The 22,831-nt window shown below is 49.9% G+C and overlaps 1 protein-coding gene across 1 annotated transcript in view; it reads right to left on the reverse strand.

Moving 5' to 3' along the window:
• GPATCH2 (G-patch domain containing 2) overlaps positions 1–22,831 on the reverse strand; it is a 173,833-nt gene that overhangs the window by 73,657 nt on the left and 77,345 nt on the right. Inside the window, exons 6-7 of the mRNA XM_066595076.1 lie at positions 16,078–16,145; positions 10,909–10,948 (exon numbers count right to left, since the gene is read on the reverse strand). Of these exons, the coding sequence (XP_066451173.1) occupies positions 10,909–10,948; positions 16,078–16,145 (108 nt within the window). The remainder of the gene's footprint in view (positions 1–10,908; positions 10,949–16,077; positions 16,146–22,831) is intronic.

Below are 22,831 nucleotides of genomic sequence, written 5' to 3' on the forward strand. Positions count from 1 at the left end.
GCTTGGTGACTGCGAACACTTCTTTAGGAAAATGGCTGATGCAAAGGCGGCACAACTGGAAAACGTGCGACCATGGACATCATTGTTCTGAATGACGGCACCCACATGACAACTGAAGTAATGGAGGCACCAATAATCTCTTGATACACTGCCCCACACCAACCTTCTCATCATTGGTCAATATTCGCAGCAACCACTTGGAGGAAACTCTCCGCATCTTCAGGTCTTCACTCAGGATGGTGTACACGGATCCTACGGAAATGGCAATCCCTTCCACAGCCAATTGGTGGTCCTTCATAAACACTCGCTCCTCTGGCACATTCATAGTGCTGGACCAGCTGGTGCGTAGCCAAGGCTCCTTTGGCTTGTTCTCACACAACCTTCAGCCTTTTTTGAACTGTCGCACCCACAAACACAGATTTTTCACGTCCACGACACCTTCATGCAGGTCTCAGTCAGCTGGAATGTAATTGTCGCCACTTGAAGTATTAAACCGCTTCTATCTCCAGCCGCCGTCACGCGGGTCCGGTCTGCTGGGCGATGCTGCCATCTGTTGCACTCATCAGCATCTTCTAATGTCTGTCCCATCAGCTTCTATTCCCGATAAGAAAATTAGGAGACCTCCGACCTTGAATGCACCTCGTACAACGGATCAGAGCTTGGAGGTATGTGAGCGCACACAAGACATGGGCACCTTCCCTAGACAGATCTAAGGAAAGTCCATCCCGGGCACAAGGAACACCGGACAGATATCAGCCCTAAGAAGGCGCATTTGCTGACATTATGCAAATATCTGCACGCTCCATCCATTTATGCCATAACAGTAAACAAATCGACTCTTTAATCTCGGTTGGTCAAAACTTTTCGTCTCGGTTTATTCAAATGTGTTATAGAGGACATCTAGTTTTACATTCGGTAAAATTTACAACGTGTCGCCTTGTAGACATGTTGACATATAACATCACAAAGAGACGCCACCGGTCTGGACACGAGACATGCAGATGGAGCGCTCCTCCACACGAAGGGGAGAGGCGTATCACACGCCGATATCTGGAGGAGATGGAGCTCCTGATTGCAGGATCCGGTGTCACATTGGACGGTGTCATAGTCAATCTTCCCAAAGTTACAATCAAGGACACTTCAATGTGTCGGGGAATTAATATCTTTCCAAATTTACAGGGACTTTATAGGTTAAAAACTATTTTTCACAATTTTTGCAATTCCAATAAGAAACTTTAGGTGACAACCTTTCAACTACCTAACAATTGCCTCCTACAAAACCAGCACGTTCCTCTCCCGAAATCATCCATGCTGATTAGGGCTGGCACCTTTTGCTATTGGCTGGTGGCCTCTCGCTCCGTTGACTCTCTACATTACGGCACTGTCACATGCAGGTCTGTCGTGACATCATTACATGAAGGCACTGTCACTTGCAGGTCTATCGTGACATCATTACATGAAGGCACTGTCACATGCAGGTCTGTCGTGACATCATTACATGAAGGCACAGGTCAATGGCTTCTACAAGATCAACACACTCCTCTCCTACTGCTGCCGTTCTCAGGATCTGACTGGCTCCCAACTGTCTTCTCCTTCCCACTTTGTTGGTGGCCTCTCTCTTGACTCCATCAGTCATTTACATGAAGACACTGTCTCTGTCTCCATAATCTCATTACACGAGTGGACAGGTCCCTACCTCCTGGGAGGTCAGCACACTCCTCTCCCGCTGTCATCACTCCCAACATCTCATTGCTTTGGTCTCTTTCACACCTGGACTTTCCTATGTCGCTGTTTGAATTGTCAAAAGGAGCCCAACAATGACAATAGTGGAACGGCTCCATATGCATATGCCAGGCCCGATCAGCCGAAGGACTATAATAGGGTTTGTTGGGCTTCCTGCATGCTGACTGGTAGTGTCCTAGATGAAATGTGCAGCAGGTTCTCTCTCCACCAGCCTATGTTGTGCCTGATCGGTGCTGAAGGCTCCAAATGCAAACGATGTAGATTATTAGGGACAACCGCCCTGTCACTATTGGAGGTTCATTTTGAGTGTTCTGAGTGACTTCCAACGAGGCCGGTCATCAGTGCTAGACTAGCCGGGTCTCACCGCCAACCGTGGAGGGGGGTTTCTCATGTAAAGGCGTGGAGAGTATACCGAGAATGGCGCAATCGAGGAAAACATCCAGTGAAAGGGGATCCTGCGGACGGAAACAACTCATCAGTGAAAGGGGTCGGAGGAGGATGTCAGGAATCGTTCTGACCAACAGGCTGCACAGTCAGCTGAATACAACGTTGGAGCTCCAACTAACGTGTCCGAACGCACAACTCGCCGTTCCTCCGCACGGATGGTATAACAGCAGACGACCGGTTCCAGCGCCATTGTGTCTAAGAGAAACAGAAAGACTCCAGCGGGCAAAAGAGCGCAAAACCTGTATCACTGAGCAGCGGAGAAACATCTCCTGGTCAGATGGGTCCAGATTTCTGTTGCTGATGGGAGGTCAGAATTTGGTGCAAGCAGCATGAATCGCTGACCCCTTCCTGTCAGCTGATCAGAACATGTCAGCACCGCCATCTAATCTGCAGCAACTACAAGAGGCTTCCTGTCCGCAGGGGCCGGTATTCCTGAACGACCGTTTCATCACCTGGTAGGATCTACACCGCGACGAATTACTGTGGATATGAAGGCCACGATTTCATCACTGAGTGGGATCTATGCCATGAGGAACTGCTGCGGATCTGAAGGCCAAAAGGAAGACGATCCTTGGCGCTACTAGATGGGGAATAACAGAGGGGCCGCTCAGTGTGTATATTATATGCACACTATAAATCTGTACATTTGGGAGGAGTCAAAAATGAGCATTGAATGTTTGTAGCAAGCAAAAATGGGACCTTACAGATCGGAAACAATGCGACTGAGGGCTAATTTACGTGTTCGCATGCAGGTTTAGTCCGTAAATACGCAGTGCAGTCGTGGAACGATCCTCGCCGTCGTCATCCTGTATTTCACGGGTTTTGACTCGCTTTTTGCGCTCATAAACACTGCATATTTATCTGCGCAAAAGAAACACAATTCCCCCGTTTTCCCGCGTAAACATGCAGGTTTCCTCCGTATTCACGGAGTATTTATGCAGGTCCATAAAGGTCATTGGTCGAGTTCACAACACACACCCAAATAACGAGCTGCGACCAAAAGTTACGTGAAAAACACGCTTGTCTGAATATCCCAAAGTAGATCAATGGGGATTCAGTATCCGACGTGTGTGATACGCTGCGCAAATACGCGACCGAGTCCTAAGTGAGAAAGCTGGTAGGTGCCGGCAGCCGCACGCCGGATGTCATGTACGGCAATGACTATTCATAGAGGATCGGCGCCTTCCTTGCGGCTCCTTGCAGCGACACGGTTAACGCAGGAAGAGATGGTGCAGTTAAGATGGAAGGTGATAGCCGACAGACGGAGAACGCTCCACTCTGCCCCGGTGAGGTTCTGCTCGGCGCACATTATACGAGAGAGCCGTCAAATGAGACGCCGGACACCTTTATCTCAGATGCGGTGAAGGATCGCCCTTCCGCTCTCGGAATATAAAACGCCATGAAATGTCATGTAGAAATATACAAACAATAATGGGCTGATTTATGAGAATACAGTGCACTCCGCTGGCCAGGAAGGTAACGGACACGCAGGACGCCAGCGGTCGGCCAGGCATCCACCAGCCTGCTGCAAGGGTGGAAGAAACATTGCCCAGAACCTTTAACACAATTTATGTTACAATGTTTCTTTATTGTGAAAAACAAAACAAAAAAAAATAATAATTTTTGGAATTTTAGGATTTTCTTTTGCTTTGAAAAGAGCACAAAAGTTCTTCGCGGTAGCCGTGCCCAGCGCTGTATGTCGGGGCGTCTGCAGCCCGTGGGACGGCGGCAGGCGCTGGCAGGAGCGTTCCACCTAGCAGAGGGCAATACGGCATCTGAGAGAATACCGGGAGCCTCTCTGCGGGGAGTCGGGGACCTTATTGCTTTCTTCCTGGTGGTGTGAAAACATCTGAATGTGACCCGACTGCCGCCCCCCAGTCCTTCCGGGGGGGCACATCACATAATATGTATGTTATTTGGCCATGGATGAATGTGATTTGTGTTTCTCGGAAGGAATCAAGGGCCCTATAAGGGGTCACGTTGACCATCGCTGCTCAGTTGGACGTCCAGGCTTCCCTCGGGGCTGATCAATACACTGAGTGCTTCCATTGGGGACTATGAAAGTTCTTATTGTCGGTCCACTTTGACGGAGCTGTTGGAGTCCGCTGCAGCAGCTCAATCCCATTTACCTGAACAGGACGCATGTTAGCCTTTTACGCCCCACCTCTACACGAGCCAACCTAAACAACCAATCACCGTGAACCAGCCAACCCAAATAACCAATCACCGTGAATGAGTATATCCAAACAACCAATCAGGTTGCGAATGGTGAGGAGTGGGGGTGTAAAAGGCTAATATGCGAACAGGACGGAGCGGTCGGAGTCCGCTGTAGCAGCTCAATCCCATTTAATTTATTGGCTCTTCGGTCCTGCGTGTTCTGAACATGAAATCACAAGTCTGAGAAGCGGGCGCAGGACAGTCACCTCCTCCAATCAGCTGACTGGTGGCGGACCCTCACTGATCTGATAACGATGACCTATTCCGAGGACAGATCATCAATATCTTAGGGACCCTTTCAGAGATCGATCAGCTCACCCTCCCATGTCTATGGGAGCACACAGGACTCTGAAAAGGGGACACCGCAGGAGCAGGTGAGTATAAAGCATACATCACCCCGCACCCCATCACGTCCCCTAACAGGGCCATAGCTTAGTTTATGTAGGGACGTGACAGGTTCCCTTTAAGAACCAGTCAATAGTTTTGCCTTCTGTGGTCCGGTGGTCTCTCTACACATCTTGTATTTTGTGGGTCCAGTTCTGGTTTTTATAGGAACCAATTATGGGTACATATAAAGTATTGAAAACTTTTATTAGTTTTTTTCTGGGGGTGCAATGAAAAAAACATTTTTGGGGGTTTCATAAATACGGCATCTAGCTCCTGCTCACTGCCTGTACTCCGACCAACGACAGAGGAAGAAGTCTCCAAACTGCTCTGCTCGCCCCACCACCTGCAGTAGCGACCCTCTCCCCTCACACCTCCTCCGATCCCTCTCCCATCTCACCACTATATTCAACCTCTCTCTGACCTCTGGCATCTTTCCCTCTTCTTTCAAACACGCCATCATATCCCCACTGCTAAAGAAACCAACTCTGGACGCGACTGATGCTGCCAACTACCGACCCATCTCTAATCTCCCCTTCATATCCAAACTATTGGAACGCCTGGATTACTCCTGCCTTGTAAACTAGCTATCAGAAAACGCTCTTCTTGACCCCCTACAGCAGGGGTGGGCAATTAATTTTGCCATGGGGCCACATGAGAAATTGGAATGGTTTTAGAGGGCCAGACCAACATACGAAGGCTCCATGCACATTGCCTTAACCCCTTAATGACGCGGGCATTTTTCTTTTTCCATTTTCGTTTTTTCTTCCCCCCTTTAAAAAAATCATAACTCCTTTATTTATCCATCCACGTCGCTGTATGAGGGCTTGTTTTTTGCGGGACGAGTTGTATTTTTCAATGGTGCTATTTAAAGTACCATATAATGTACTGAAAAACTTTTAAAAAATTCTAAGTGGAGTAAAATGAAAAAAAAATGACATTTTGCCATCTTTTAGTGCGTCTTGCTTCTACGGCGCACAAATGGCAACAAAAACGACATGATAACTTTATTCTATGGGTCGGTCCGATTACTACGATGCCAAACTTGTATAGGTTTTTTTTTACTATACTCCTCTTTTTTTTTAAAGACATAAAATTTTTTTCAATTATTTTCTGCGGTCATTTTGTGCGCGCAATAACTTTTTTATTTTTCCGTCGACGTAGTTGAGCAAGCTTTCATTTTTTGCGGGATGTCCTGTAGTTTCTGATAGTACCGTTTTGGAATACATACGACTTTTTGATCGCTTTTTATTGCGTTTTTTCTGGGAGACAGGGTAACTAAAAAAATGCATTTCTGGCATTCTTCATTTCTTTTTTCGAACGATGTTCACCGTGCGGGAAAAATTATGTGGTACTTTGATAGTTCGGACTTTTACAGACGCGGTGATACCAAATACATATTTTTAATTTATTATTTAGATTTTTTAATAATAGATATGGCAAAAGGGGGGTGATTTAAACTTTTACAACTTTTTTTTTTTTTCAATTACAAAAAAACTTTATTGATTTTTTTTTTTGCTTTACTTTGAGGTCCCCCTGGGGGACTTTAAGATGCGATGCTTTGATCGCTCCTGCAGTATGACGTAATGCTATAGCATTACGTCATATTGCTTTTTGACAGGCAGCCTATGAAGCCACCCCACGGGGACGGCTTGATAGGCAGTCTGCTAAGGCAGCCCTGGGGCCTTTCATTAGGCCCCCGGCTGCCATGACACATGCACGGCTCTCCCGATCTGACCGCGGGGGGGCCGTGCGGGACCCCCGAACATCGTTCGGGGGATTTAAATGCCGCTGTCAGAATTAACAGCGGCATTTAAATGGTTAATAGCCGCGATCGGCCGCGCGCGGCTATTGCCCGCGGATGTCAGCTGTTATAAACAGCTGATGCCCGCACTGTATGAAGAGAGGTTGCATCGCAACCTCTCTTCATACATACCCCGACGCTCCATGACGTACCAGGTACGTCATTGGTCGTTAAGGGGTTAATGGGGCCGTATTCCAGCCGCCCGATTTGCGGCCAGAATACGGCCGCCATTGAAAATGAATGGCGCTGTAATACGGCGCGGTGAACACCCGGTGTTTCACCCCGTTTTACGGCGCGGCCCCCGTGTCTGCCAATGGAGAGGGGAGCGGTAAGGAGCACTCCCATCTCCTCTCCGCAGCAGCACGCCGTAGTTTCGCCTGGGTTACGGGCCGGGCGAAACTACAGCAGTGTGCATGAGCCCTTAACTTCAAATGGACAAGGCTTCGGAGTGCATAGTTTCGCTGCTTCCCGTTGCTGACACCGGACTCTTTGCGGGCCGGTCCGAGCTATTCAGCGGGCCGGATGTGGCCCGCGGGCCGTGCTTTGCCCAGGTCTGCCCTACAGTCTGGCTTCCGACCCCTACACTCGACAGAATCCGCCCTTACAAGGGAGTCAAATGACCTCCTGACAGCAAAATCAAGGGGCGATTACTCCCTACTGATCCTCCTCGAACTTTCCGCAGCGTTTGACACTGTTGACCACAAACTCCTCCTCAGAATGCTTCGCTCCATCAGCCTAAAGGACACTGCTCTCTCCTGGTTCTCCTCCTACCTATCCGACAGCTCCTTCAGCGTCTCCTTTGCTGGCTCAACCTCCCCTTCTCTTCCACTTGCTGTTGGGGTCCCTGAGGGCTCAGCCCTTAGCCCCCTCTCCTCTTCTTCCCCTTGCTGTTGGGGTACTTTAGGGCTCGGCCCCCTCCCCTCCTTTTCCCCTTGCTGTTGGGGTCCCCCAGGGCTCGGTCCTTGGCTCCTTCCCCTCCTCTTCCCCTTGCTGTTGGGGTCCCCCAGGGCTCAGTCCTTGGCCCCCTCTCCACCTCTTCCCCTTGCTGTTGAGGTTCCCCAGGGCTCGGTCCTCAGCCCCCCTCCACTTTTCCATCTACACAGCCCCCATCAGACAAACCATCAGGAGATTTGGTTTCCAATACCACCTCTATGCTAACAACACCAGCTATACACCTCTTCCCGTGACATCACAGCAGCATTCCTCCAGAACGCCACCGACTGTCTGTCCGCTGTATCTAACTCTATGTCCTCTCTCTACCTAAAACTAAACCTCTCAAAAAGTGACCTTCTCCTGTTTCCACCCTCCACTAACCGACCTCATCCTGACATCTCCATCTCAGTTGGTGGCACCATAACCCCCAGCACGCCCGCTGCCTTGGGGTTATAGTCAACTCTGATCTCTCCTTCACCCCCAACATCCAACCTCTGGCCCGAACATGTCAGCCGCACGTCAAGAACATCGCAAGAATCCGCCCCTTTCTCAATGCGGACGCGCTAAAAACCCTCCCTGTCGCCCTCATGCACTCCCGCCTCGATTATTGCAACTCGTTGCTGATTGGTCTCCCCCGCACAAGACTCTACCCCCTCCAATCCATCCTGAATGCGGCAACCAGGCTCATCTTCCTGTCCAGCCGCTACTCGGACGCCTCAGCCCTGTGCCGGTCACTGCACTGGCTGCCCGTTAAATACAGAATTCAATTTAAACTCGCTGCCTTCATCCATAAAGCCCTCCACAGCACAGCGCCCCCTATATTGTATCTCTCATCCACAGCGCAGCGCCCCCCTATATTGTATCCCTCATCCACGGTGCAGCACCCCCCTATATTGCCTCCCTCATCTCAATCCATCACCCAGCCCGGGCTCTCCGCTCGAAACCAGACTGAGCGCCCCTCTAATTCGAACCTCTCCTTCCCGCCTCCAAGACTTCTCCAGAGCAGCACCGGTCCTCTGGAACGCACTACCAAAGGCTACCCGAGCAATCCAGGACTCACAGAACTTCAGGCGTGCTCTAAAAACGCACCTCTTCAGGTAGGCATACCGCATTCCCTAAACAAACCCCTCTGTACTCCGCCTGATAACATGCTCCCTGACCTACTGACTGCAATCCCTGCTAGCCATCATAAACCGCTCCTGCAGTCATACCGATTCTGCCGACACACGGCCAAATGTCTGACCATTGTCTGTGTATAGCAACCCACACTCTCCACCCCGCCATACCGTGCACATCTCCACCCCGCCATACCGCGCACATCTCCACCCCGCCATACCGCGCACATCTCCACCCCGCCATACCGCGCACATCTCCACCCCGCCATACCGCGCACATCTCCACCCCGCCATACCGCGCACATCTCCACCCCGCCATACCGTGCACATCTCCACCCCGCCATACCGCGCACATCTCCACCCCCCCATACCGCGCACATCTCCACCCCACCATACCGTGCACATCTCCAGCCCTTTACCTTCTGTATCCCCCCATTACCTGTAGTATGTAAGCTCGTTGGAGCAGGACCCTCACCCCTATTGTTTCCACCAACTGATTACTATGTAACCGTGGTTCTGTAATGTTTGTACTTTTGTCTTTCTGTACCCCCGTCTATGTAAGCGCTGCGGAATATGTTGGCGCTATACGAATAAGGATTATTATTCTGGCGTTCACCAAGCGGTATATATAAGCACTATGTTCCCTTTATTCCACCACCACCAAATCTATATATGAGGGGGATATAAACGGAACAGGAGTGGTCTTGTGGTGGGCGTGGCATTACTAGTATCGGCTTCTGTTGCTAGGTGCAGTCAGCGGACCCCTCCAGGGGCGGTACACCAGCCCACGTTGGGGAAGGTTGCGTTCGGCTCCAACAAGTTCTTCGCCTCTCGTGTGATGGCGGTTTCATACGGACAACATGCAGCTGGTAAGTTTTGTATCCTTTTCCACTCGTCGTATGGAGCCACATTGGGGGAACGGAGTGTGCAGAGCGGGGGTCATGTCGCTTTTCGTGAATAATTGCTTAGCGCTCAGCGCTGCGTGGGCAGGTGCGCTGACATGATGGAAGAGGCGGTCACCCCGCGCAGCGCTGAGCAGATGCAGGCGGGGCTGAATGCGTACTAATCTTATAATGCAAACACGAAGTCATCCGCCATTAAGAACGTAGAGAGAACTGGAGGACATTCGTGATACATGCGTCATCACCGGTCACTGAGCGCCAACACTCCACAAGCGAGGGACGTTACTTGCTAGAAGGAAGGTCTGAGTGGGTTGTGTGCGTCTGTGCCGATCGCGGGCGATTCTGAACATTCATGCCGACGTATGTGGTGGTATATTCATGGCTCGGCTGTTATAACGTTACGGATCATACATGGAGAGAGCGGGAAGGAAGCTCCATACTTGTGTGTTTAGAACGGTCTGCGGTTGCACATAATACCGAAATGTTGGTTCTTTTTCCCGCCTATTGCTACATGATATCGGCGCGACACTCACAGAATTGCGTTCACAGCGAGGCCGGACAACGCGGTTTTACCGTCTGATCTGATGTAGGGTCTCTGTTTCCAGACATGCTGTAACAATAAAGACTTTGGGATTTCTTGCCATCTTGTTGTGGAGCTTTCTGTTCTCAGGTTACAGTCAGTATCAGGCTGTGAGCTTTATCCAAGCCCCCCCCCCTCCGGTTATATTAGTTGTTCACAATGGTGAAGAGACCGCCGGCCGTGCATGAGCGGTCCGCACTGCATTCATTTCAATGGTGCTGATGGAAATACCCGAACGGGTGCCACTTGGGCATATCCACAGCGCCATTGAATGTGAATGGTGTGCCAGCGCTCCCTTCAGTCCCCTCCGCACTGCAGGGGGTGCAGTAACTCGTAGTGCGGACAACAGGGAAAACATGAACCCCGTAACTGAGATCGGTGAGGGTCTCAACAGCGAGACCTCATGATCAGCAGGTTAACCCCCATCCTGTGGATATACTGTGGAGAAGGGATAACTTGAAATTCTGGTGCAACCCCTTTAAAATAAGACCAAAGCTGAGTCAGTAGCAGTGACCGAGCCGGAGCCATTTGAAGTAGAACCAGCTCTGTTCCTCCAGTGTTTGGGGTCACCACCAGGGGGTTAAGCTACCACAGAAGAACCTGTGTACCGCACCAGGGAAAACACGTAAAACACATGGATTACCAAATCAGTCATGTGACCTTTTCCAGACGCTCCTTTATGGCTCAAGATCCCAGGACACCCTCTAAATATGTTCCATTACGGACTCCTATGCCACCAAACCCGCAGCAGACCCCTTCATGAATAACGTTTCATCCACTCACCGGACTGAGGTCCTTCCTGGTCCCGGGACTAAACCAATGGCTGGGGGAAAATGGAAAAGAACAAAATTAGGACAAATCTTGTAAGTCTTTTCAGATGAAAAAAACACAACAATAAAGCCGCTCTCAGACGTTGTGAACGCCGCGGGGATGGCGGTACAACGCTCCCACTGACTTCAATGGAGCCTCACAGACCATCATTTGAAACACGGCGCTCTCTAATGACACCTGTCTGACCTATTTTGACACGTTTTCGCACTTTTTAACGCACCTCTTTGCCTATCACAATGATGGAGTGCGCTAAAAAGTGCCGCGAACGCTGTGACAGGCGATCAAAAATGCCAGTAAAAATTGCGAATTTTGCCGACTCCGTCTGTGAGAGTCGCCTAACACGTCCCTTCTCCCCTCCTCGGTAGATCAAACCATTCACTACTCGGCAGGGGGGCCGGTGAGCGCCGGCGGCTCCTCGCTATCTGTCCTTTTATTGAATATATTCTTACTCCCGGCTGTTGCGCTGTGTAATATCGGAGCTGCGCTGCACAAGTAGAGCTGCCGTGTTGCTCGGAGATATTTTGCCATGAAGGGGTTTACCGAATACCCAAGATAGTCACAGAAATCTGAGGACCACCAAATCTATGGAAGAAGACCCCAACGGGCCGAGTTCTTACAGTCAACTTACATGCGAACCGCGAACTTCTTGTACTGCAGACTTGTGGGTGGGCTGCGCACTGTGCTGAGGGGGGCTGCTCTCCTGCGCCCCCTGCACTGTAGCATAGAGGACGCGGCAGAGGTGTATACGTACAAGGCTCTTCACATCACATGTTTAACCCCTTCCCACTGAAGCCCTTTTTGTTTTTGATTATTTTTTTTCCTCCCCCGGACAGCCGCCTGCGGGCACGCGCTTTGTGGGCTGAGCTCTATTTTGAGTGCTATCATATAATGTAGTGGAAAACTCTTAAACATTCCTAAGTGGGGCAAAAGAGAAAAACAACGCAATTGCGCCATTTTTAGAGGGGTTGTTTTTATGGCATTCAGGGCAATACAAACGGCGTCATCCGTATTCTGAGGGCCGGCACAATTATGGCGCCACCAAATGTATGCAGGTTATGGTTTACGTAGCATTACTTAACAATAAGCCTTAATCACTTTCCGTTACCGCGTTCTCCGGCCACGGCATTATTTTTGGCGAGGGCTCTATTTTTGTGAAGTAGCCGGTAGTTTCTGTTGGTACCATTTTTGAGTAAATACGACTTTTTCATTGCTTTCTGTCCAGTTTTTTTCTTGGATACGGCTGGTGTGGTGCGGTGTATTTCAGAAGTTGTTCACTCTGCGGGTTAATACTGTAAATCGGCAGTATTTTTCGATGTGATGACTGCGAAATGGGGATTTGTGAACTTTTAATATTTATTTTACGTTTTTCAATCCCCACGGGGGACTTGAACTTGCGACCGTTTTATGGCTTATACTGCAATATACGCACTGTATTCTGACAGGTGTTCTATTAAGACGTACCAGAGCCCACAGGCACATCTTAATAGGTGATCACTGAGGGCAGCCCTGGGGACCTTCATAAGGCACCCGGCTGCCATGACACATGAACGGCACCCCACCATCCGATCAGGGGGGGATCCAGGACATTACAATCCCATGACTACATCAATACGCAATGCTGCTAATAGAATTGACGGACATTTAAAGAGCGAACAGTAGAGATCAGCGTTCTCTGTCATCATGGCTGTGCGGGTCAGCTGTCAAAGACGGCCAACACCCACCATGTATGAAGTGGGCTCCGCCACCAAGCCGCCTCAATACGACACTCGATCGGGTCAGGACGGGGTTAATGTATTGTATCTTTAGCGTATACATTAAACGTACATGGAAACATGATGCGATGCGCTCTAAACGCCGACAGTTTAGACATGTAGGATGGAAGATGACTGCGCTTGTCGCCACCAGTAGGCAGCGGGGGGGGGCACCTACCACCCACCCCGGGTAGGTAAACAGAGGAGGCACACGGAGCACTAGAAGATGAGATATACTGCAGATGTGCTCATTAGTCCATCCCGGATCTATTTATTAGTAATTACATTAGTCGGAAACCGCTGTAATTTTTTTTTTTTTTAACACAAGATTAACAAAAGTTCACGTTTTAAGAGAGCGGCGAGCGAGCGAAGATTGAAGCACTTGTCCGCATTTAGCAGTATATATTGGATTTGCAATCATGTAAAAGCGCAGCCTCGCCAGTAACACGTATTGAATTTGCAATAAAGCAAAAACATCCAGCTGGGGCGCCGACGGCCGCTTAATACCGCCAGACATATTTAAGACGTTCTTAGACTCACGTGAAAAGCCCAATACGGAGGTCCGATCCGTCTGTAATAGATGACCATCCGAGGGCTCGGCGACGGCTGCGTTCACAGCCTTCCATTGAGTCCAGGATGAAGCATCACTGCTTAACCCCTTCACTCCCAGGACATGTACATCAAGGAGGCGCAGGGTTCGTATAGAGCGAGATTGGGGGCCGATGCCACTCCATACAATACGGGTGCCGGCTGTCTCTGACCGCTGACACCCTCCCGTCAGCTCTGACTGCGGCATTTAAATACCCTGATCGGTTTTCTCGAGGTCCCAAACAGCCCATCCGTGATGAGACTGTAAGATGCCATTCTGCTGCCATGCCAGCCAGGGGTCTTCTGTCGGCCCCAGATTACCATGGCTGATTGCCTGTGGCATGGCTTGATAGACGACCTATAAGAACGCAGTGTAAGGCAATGCCATGGCTTCATTTTGTATCCACAATAGACGGGAAGATCCAGCGATCGCAGCGACTTCCAACGAGGCTGGCCATCAGCCAACCGTGGAGAGTATGCCAAGAATGGCGCGTTGAAGGTCATACATCCAGCGAAAGGGGATCCTGAGAACGGAAACAACTCATCACTGAAAGGGGTCGGAGGAGGATGTCAGGAATCGTTCTGACCAACAGGCTGCACAGTCAGCTGAATACAACGCTGGAGCTCCAACTAACGTGTCCGAACGCACAACTCGCCGTTCCACCGCACGGATGGTATAACAGCAGACGACCAGTTCCAGCGCCATTGTGTCTAAGAGAAACAAAGACTCCAGCGGGCAAAAGAGCGCAAAACTTGTATCACTGAGCAGCGGGAAAACATCTCCTGGTCAGATGGAGCCAGATTTATGTTGCTGATGGGAGTCAGAATTGTCGCAAGCAGCATGAATCGCTGACCCCTTCCTGTCAGCTGGTCAGAACATGTCAGCACCGCCATCTAATCTGCAGCAACTACAGGAAGCTTGCTGTCCGCAGGGGCCGATATTCCTGCACGACCGTTTCATCGCCTATTGGGATCTACACCGAGACGAATTACTGCGGGTCTGAAGGCCAAAGGAGTCCAGCGCCACTAGATGGGGGTAATAAAGGGGCGGTCGGTGTAGCATCTAACTTAACTTCTGGAGGCAGTGAAAGAACAGTAGGGTCTACCGTCGGCACAGTCTAAGGGGACCCCCATCTTAATACCCTGTATGAGTTGAGACCTAGAGAGGTGCTGCGATCCCTCCCAGAGCGCGAGGGGTTAACGTGTTTCCGCAGCAGCCCCCTGGCATCCCCTCGCCGGTGGCTCCGCAGCAGCCGGGCACCGAGCAGGCTCTTTGTTCTCGCTGTAAGTTCATGAGAATTGATGCTAGTCATTAATCTCAGACGCAGAACTCTAGTCAAATGCTTTGTGAAAGTCCAAGTTTGACATCCACATTATTCCCGCAGTCAACCGTATCGTATTCCGACGCGCGCCATAATTAATTGCTCCTGCATTTAACCACTGAACTGGCTCTCCTGGTCGGGGATGTAAAGAGCTCTGACCTTTTGCATAAAACTCACCGTCCCAAAGGACAGACAACAATATGGCGATAAAAGAGAAAAACCGCAACGGATTTATTCGCCGCGACCGACCCGCTTCCGCTGAGCGATACCCCTTGTAGGAGGAGCGGCGCGAGGCGATGCTAGCTTACAGAACATGGAGAGTGTCGCCGTATCGGAGCGGTGATGTGTAACGAGTGGCGGAAAATAGCGACTGGGAATTAAAATGTACGTCAAGAGGAAACCACGGGCGGCGTGATCCGGTGAATTAACCCCTTCTGAGCTGGAGGACGACGAGTCTGCGGTGGGCGAAGCTCGGTTAGGCTGAGCGGAGCCGACACGTGCCGCGGTGCAACGCCGCACCTAATGACGGTCAGTTGCGTCACGTTGCGTCTGCGACGCGGTTGGAGTTCTGTCGCAGGTCGCACGCAACATTTCCACCATAGACAGCAGAATACGTTGCCTGCGGCTGGTTAAAGCGGCCCTGCGGTTACGGGACCATATTCTGGGACAGGAGGGCAGTACATCACCTGCACTACCACCTCTCTGACGGTTTTGGACCCGCTTTCTGGCCGTTCAAGATGGCTGCAGCAATTTTCTAACTACCTAGTGCAAATTGTGCACTGCTCTCCGATTGGCCAGTGCTGATCACATGAACAACTCTGGCTAATCAGAGCAGGTATAAAGCATTGGTAGTCCAACACAACCAATGCAGGGTCGGTAGGAGGTGGTCCGAACATTGCGTCGGCCATGTTGGATGGCCAAAAATGGGACTTGCAAAGAGCGGTGCAGAGGGACGGCAGAGCAGAACAACTGCAGGTGATATACACCCCTCCCTAATATACACCCCCTAATATACACCCCCTAATATACACCCCTCCCTCCGGTCCGGGACAGATGGGTTACAAAACAACACTGACAATGGCCGCACTTACTGCTCCGAGGGTTCAGGGGAAGGGACAAACGGCAGTCCCAGCAGCATGCAGAAGGACAATGCCATATGGGGGCGCTATGTTCCTTCTGCTGGCTGCTGGGATCTGCTGTAATCCACTAACCCCCAAAAATGGTACCAACAGCAAGTACAACTCGCAACGCAAAAGCAAGTCCTTGTGCCGCCAGAAAAACAGAAAACAGTGACTCCCCCAGTAATCGCCGTGTCTTTAGATCCAAAATAGGCCGCGTCACTAAGGGGTTAAAAGCCCAAACTGGCCAGACAATCAGTGATTGGGACCAACCCCTTTAAGTGTTTCTTCTGCCCCCCCCAGTCTGGCGGTGGAGACCAGCGGGTGTGAAGCACTACTTACTCATGATGATGAGGGTCTTGGGGAAAGTGCGCCAGCCGGTCATTACTGCTCGACCCCGGACTGCTGATCTGTGGAGAAACGTAAGTCATCAGTAAGCACCAATGTATACGGGTCTGCTCACAGGTACCCCAAGTACTGCAGCGCCCCCGCAGCTCACCGCTTATGGGGCCGACAACCCAGCCGGTAGATTTGGCTCTCAGAGCCTTGAGTCTGTCAGGTGGGTCGTCTCCTCCGCTCACTGGTAATGGAGGATGGAAGGTTCTCTCCACTGACCGACGCTGGACAGATTCAAAGCGCCGGGAGCCAAATCCAATGGAGGTCAATACCGGGGAGCTGGGAGGGGGCCTCCTCTGCTCCCTCCTCTCCTGCACCTCTCAATTAGGACCACAACAAAGTTTCAGAAACTAATAAAGAGGGCTGCAAACTGACGGATCCACTGAGACTCAGTCTGCAGCTTCCATATACAGTGATGTGTAGAAGCTGCAGAAGGCAAACGCTGCAACATTGTTACTGAAACCCTATTGGACAAGTGATTGGGAGCCCAGAATACATTTATTGTGCCATCCCTGGGTGTTCATAGCCCGTGATGTAAAGGGATCCGACTCTCCCCTTTACTACAAGTAAAAGTCATCTGACGTCTGAAAACCTCTGCATGAAATCGCTGGAAGCAGCCCCTCCGTACCGGCGGCTATCAGGCCGCTCCTCTCGCGGCTCCCAGACGGCAACAAAGGGAAATACGAATAGAAAAGTCTCAGAAAGTCTCGAATACGCGGCACCTATTAGTCCTTGTACTGATAATTCCGGCACTTATTGCACTTGCATGTTCGGTTAATATAGTAGGGTTGGAGGGGCCGTCCGGGGCCGACCCCCCCCCCTCACTGTGTACATTAACTGGAATTAAGTCATTGCACCAAAAACTTCCTCTAACGGTAAAAACTCAGATTGGCATTGCTTTATAATACTAAAATCCTGTCCAGCGGTCATGTGACCGCATCACCCAATAGCACCAGCGCTGTATGTACGGTGCTGAAGATACAATGTTTCCATGTAACCAGCGGGAGCACCAGGGGGAAACTGTATTACTAGGCGGAATCACACACTCATCTACCACTCCTCTTTAACGCGAATCTCCGCCTTTTAAAGGGGCCATCTGCTTCTTAGAGTAAAAGGTCCCCAATAAAAAAACGAACAAAAATCCCTCCCACCTGTTCCCACCAATCCAGTGCGGCTGCTCCAGGGGTCCTCGGCAGGTTACATGCAGTAACGCCCAATTAGTGGCCTTGGTAGTCACAAGCTGTCCTGCTGGCCTCACTGCGCGGTGATAACTATAGCACACGGCCACTAAGGCAACAGACTGGTTGCGGAGCTCATGTGCCGGAGCACCACGGGGCCACCAGATCACCTCTGCTGGATCGGCGCCGGACGGATGGAGTGAGAAGCTCTCTCTTTTTTGTTATAACATCAACAACTTTAACACTTTGCTGCTTTTTAGTTTAAAATTCTGTGATCATTAAACACATCAGCCAATCTGCTGTGCAGACAAACATGCTGGTTACCTGCAACCGCCACCAGAGGGAGCTAAGGAGTTTCTACAATGACCTGCATAATACAACTGTATGCGGTAAACGCCTGAGCTCCCCCTAGTGGTGGCTGCAGACAACCAGGAGGCGCTCCCTTACATCTGTGTCTGTGCAGGAGATTTGGGGCTACGAGCAGCACTGAGTTTTGGACCTAAAACCAGAACAATAGAAGGTGGAACCGTTTAGCTGTAGCTATAAGATGTCCAGCTCAGCTCTGCTACATCTGCAGTGTGATGCCGCAGTCTTGCAGTTGCATACTGTAGGTGTCAATTAGTTGGTGCGGGTAATTAACTTAGAGGTGTTTTCTGGGAGAAAACTATAGATGACAGCCTCAGAAAAGGTCATCAATAGTCGATTGCTGGTGATCCACTGTCCGGGATCCCTGGTGATTGGCTAATCGTCTGGTCAGCTATCAGTGGCGGCGGACATGGTGATCGGGGTTGGAGCAGGAAGTCTCAGAGACGGCTTCACTCGCATGGAATTCAATAGGGGTAAAGCGGAGTCTGCGACTTCCTGTTCGAATGCCGATGATCAACTATTAATGACCAATCACCATTAGTATTGGTCCAGGAAACCCCTTTAACGTCACAACTCGGACACCCCTATTTCAAGTATTTAAAGGAGTATTCCCAACTCGGCAAACTATCCCCATCCGTAGGATAAGAGATAACATGACGATCGGTGGGGGTCCGCCTGCTGGGAACCCGGTGTTTCCCTGAATTTTAACAGCCCCACGCCATTCACTTCAAAGGGACCGTCAGGGATGGCAGAGCGCTTGAACGTGGCTCTCCGATGGTCCCATAGAAGTGAATGTGGAAAATGTCAGGACATGCCAAGGGCGATCTCATGGGATCAGTGGGAATCTCAGCGGTCAGCCCCCCCAAACAGTAAGTTATCCCCCTATAAATGGACAGGTTTGGAATATGTAATGGGCACCGCTTGATGAAGATAACATATGGTTGTGGCAAGTGCCGAAACGAACGAGTGCTCTGTGCAACAAAAGTTTCCCCCCAATTTATATGAGGCGAGACGAGAGGCGGCTACATATATCACACAGGCTACATATATCACATAGGCTTCATATAATCACACAGGCTTCATATATCACATAGGCTTCATATAATCACGCAGGCTACATATATCACATAGGCTTCATATAATCACGCAGGCTACATATATCACGCAGGCTACATATATCACACAGGCTACATATATCACACAGGCTACATATATCACACAGGCTACATATATCACATAGGTTACATATAATCACACAGGCTTCATATATCACATAGGCTTCATATAATCACACAGGCTACATATATCACACAGGCTACATATATCACACAGGCTACATATATCACACAGGCTACATATATCACATAGGTTACATATAATCACACAGGCTTCATATATCACATAGGCTACATATATCACATAGGCTACATATATCACATAGGCTTCATATATCACACAGGCTTCATATATCACACAGGCTACATATAATCACACAGGCTTCATATAATCACACAGGCTTCATATATCACACAGGCTACATATATCACACAGGCTACATATATCACACAGGCTACATATATCACACAGGCTACATATATCACGCAGGCTACATATATCACGCAGGCTTCATATAATCACGCAGGCTACATATAATCACACAGGCTTCATATATCACATAGGCTACATATAAGGCTGGGTTCACACGGGGCGCATTCCCGTCGGAAATCTCGCGGTTTGGCCGCAGCAAAAACCGCAAGATTTCCGCCGGGAGAACCGCCGCGGTTTAAGCCGCGGCGGCTTTGAAGCGGCCCGGCCGCATGCTTTTTCATTGCGGCCGGCTCTCCCATAGAGAAGAGCGCGGCCGCGACGTAAATAAACAAAAAAAAGTAAACAGACATGCTGCTTCTTTTGAAACCGCGGCTGCGGCGGCCGCGGTTTCAACCGGATTTACCGCAGCGGATTAGCCGTCCCGTGTGGACGAGATTTCTGAGAAATCTCATCCACATGGCTGGCTAATCCCGAGATTAGCGGCCGCGGGCGGTTTTGCCTCGGGCGGATCTGCTGCGGCAAAACCGCGGCAAATCCGCCCTGTGTGAATCCAGCCTAACACATAAGTTACATATATCACACAGGCTACATATATCACATAGGCTACATATAACACATAAGTTACATATATCACACAGCCTTCATATATCACATAGGCTACATATATCACATAGGCTACATATAACACATAGGCTACATATAACACATAAGTTACATATATCACACAGGCTACATATATCACACAGGCTACATATATCACATAGGCTACATCTGTAACGGGACTTCCCACATGAACACTACAGAACCGTAAGCCATTTGCGCAGTTGCAGAGTTTGCTGCGAGCGGCTCATCGCTTGGCGTTAATCATAATGGCTGTGGAATTAGAGCGCCATTATTCGTTCACCCCGGCGGTTACGGAGCTCCTCCTGCTGTGCAGGAACCCAGACGCCCGTTTGTCTCCATCTAAAAGGGCTGGGAAACAGCTGGGTGAGCTGAAAGATGCTCGGAGAAAGAACAACACGTCCCGTCTCACGGTGTCGAGATCTGAGGGTTGTTACTGCGCCAAGGGCCTAAACACAAGGAAAGCTGAAGTGGTCACCGCTGAAACTGCCAGGAAACTCAAGAAACGGTCTAAAGTCGGAGAAGTTTATGTATGCATAGGCTTGAGAAAGGTGCATGTTGCACCGAAACGCGTTGCCTTCTTGTAAATCTGATTTTAGACAAATAAAACTGGACAAATCAACTTGCTGTCTGCAAATTCCATCGGCGACTAAGAGGACTTAGAGGAGTCAGCACATAGAGGAGGGGGCTTCTTGTTTCATACACTCCCCTCCTTTCGAGTAAGTGCCTTTCTATTTTATTTCTTCACCGTCCCTTAGAGGACGGATATTTTATACATTCCGCTTGACCTGACTGCTTTCTTCGCGAGCGCATAACTTTTTTACTTAAACCCTATTGTTTGTTTTTATTGGGGGTCCACTCTCCGGGTGAGAGTCCCCCCTTACTGTCATTGCAGCTCTCCTCCTTCACGGAGGATAGGAGAAAAGCACATTGGGAGCCTGTTTAATATCCGTTGGCGCTGTCTGAACTGTTGTGTTTATAAAGTCGGAGAAGAGTCGCTCCTGGAAGTGATGACAAACTCGAATATTAATCCTTGTCATTAGTAGCAGAACGGTCAGAATTTTTTAATCAGTAACGTTTTAAACTGGGATCACTGATGGACATCACCATTACTACTGGGGCCACTAATGGGGATCACTATTACTACTGGGGCCACTAATGGGGATCACTATTACTACTGGGGCCACTATGGGGATCACCATTACTACTGGGGCCACTATGGGGATCACCATTACTACTGGGGCCACTATGGGGATCACCATTACTACTGGGGCCACTATGGGGATCACCATTACTACTGGGGCCACTATGGGGATCACCATTACTACTGAGGTCACTAATGGGGATCACCATTACTACTGAGGCCACTAATAGGGATCACTATTACTACTGAGGCCACTAATGGGGATCACCATTACTACTGAGGCCACTAATGGGGATCACTATTACTACTGGGACCACTAATTGGGATCACTATTACTACTGGGACCACTAATGGGGATCACTATTACTACTGGGACCACTAATGGGGATCACTATTACTACTGAGGCCACTAATGGGGATCACCTTTACTACTGAGGCCACTAATGGGGATCACTATTACTATTAGGGGCCACTAATTGGAATCCCTATTACTATTGGGGGCCACTATGGGGATCACCTTTACTACTGAGGCCACTAATAGGGGTTCACTATTACTACAGAGGCTACTAATGGGGATCACTATTACTACTGAAGCTACTAATGGAGATTACTGTTAATACTGTGGCCACTATGGGGATCACTATTACTACTGGAGCCGCTACAGGGGATAGAATTACTACCTTGGCCACTAAGGGGGATACTATTACAGCTGGGGCCACTAGGGGGGTGACAATTACTATTCCGGCCACTATGGGGATTACCACTGTTACAGGGGCCACTAATGTGGATTACTACTACTACAGGGGACACTAGGGGGTTTACTACTAATACAGGGGGCACTATGGGGATTACTACTACTACAGGGGACACTAATGTGGATTACTACTACTACAGGGGACACTAGGGGGTTTACTACTAATACAGGGGGCACTATGGGGATTACTACTAATACAGGGGCCACTAATGTGGATTACTACTACTACAGGGGACACTAGGGGGTTTACTACTAATACAGGGGGCACTATGGGGATTACTACTGTTACAGGGGCCACTAATGTGTATTACTACAACTCAGGGGCCACTATGGGGTTTACTACTACTACAGGGGGCACTATGGGGGTCATAACTACTGGGACCACTCCAACCATTGGGGCCAATAACGGGAATGCACACTACAATCATGTGACAAGTTTTCTGTGGATCAGTTTCAGTGTAAATTCAAATTAGATGGAAAAATCCAGCAATCGCAGCGACTTCCAACGAGGCCGGTCATCGGTGCTGGACTAGCCGGGGTCTCACTGCCAACCGCGGGGGTTTTCTCATGTAACGGTATGGAGAGTATACAGGGAATGGCGCGATCAAGGAAAACATCCAGTGAGAGGGGATCCTGTGGGGGGAAACAACTCATCACTGAAAGGGGTCGGAGGAGGATGTCAGGAATCGTTCTGACCAACAGGCTGCACAGTCAGCTGAATACAACGCTGGGGCTCCAACTAACGTGTCCAAACGCACAACTCGCCGTTCCTCCGCACGGATGGTATAACAGCGGACGACCAGTTCCAGCACCATTGTGTCTAAGAGAAACAGAAAGACTCCAGCGGGAAAAGAGCGCAAAACTTGTATCACTGAGCAGCGGAGAAACATCTCCTGGTCAGATGGGTCCAGATCTCTGTTGCTGATGGGGGTCAGAATTTGGTGCAAGCAGCATGAATCGCTGACCCCTTCCTGTCAGCCGATCAGAACACGTCAGCACCACCATCTCATCTGCGGGAACTACAAGAAGCTTCCTGTCCGCAGGGGCCGATATTCCTGCAGAACTATTTCATCACTGAGTGGGATCCAC

The sequence above is a fragment of the Eleutherodactylus coqui genome, chromosome 3 (assembly GCF_035609145.1).
Source record: "Eleutherodactylus coqui strain aEleCoq1 chromosome 3, aEleCoq1.hap1, whole genome shotgun sequence".
In the NCBI taxonomy this organism is placed as follows: Eukaryota; Metazoa; Chordata; class Amphibia; order Anura; family Eleutherodactylidae; genus Eleutherodactylus; species Eleutherodactylus coqui.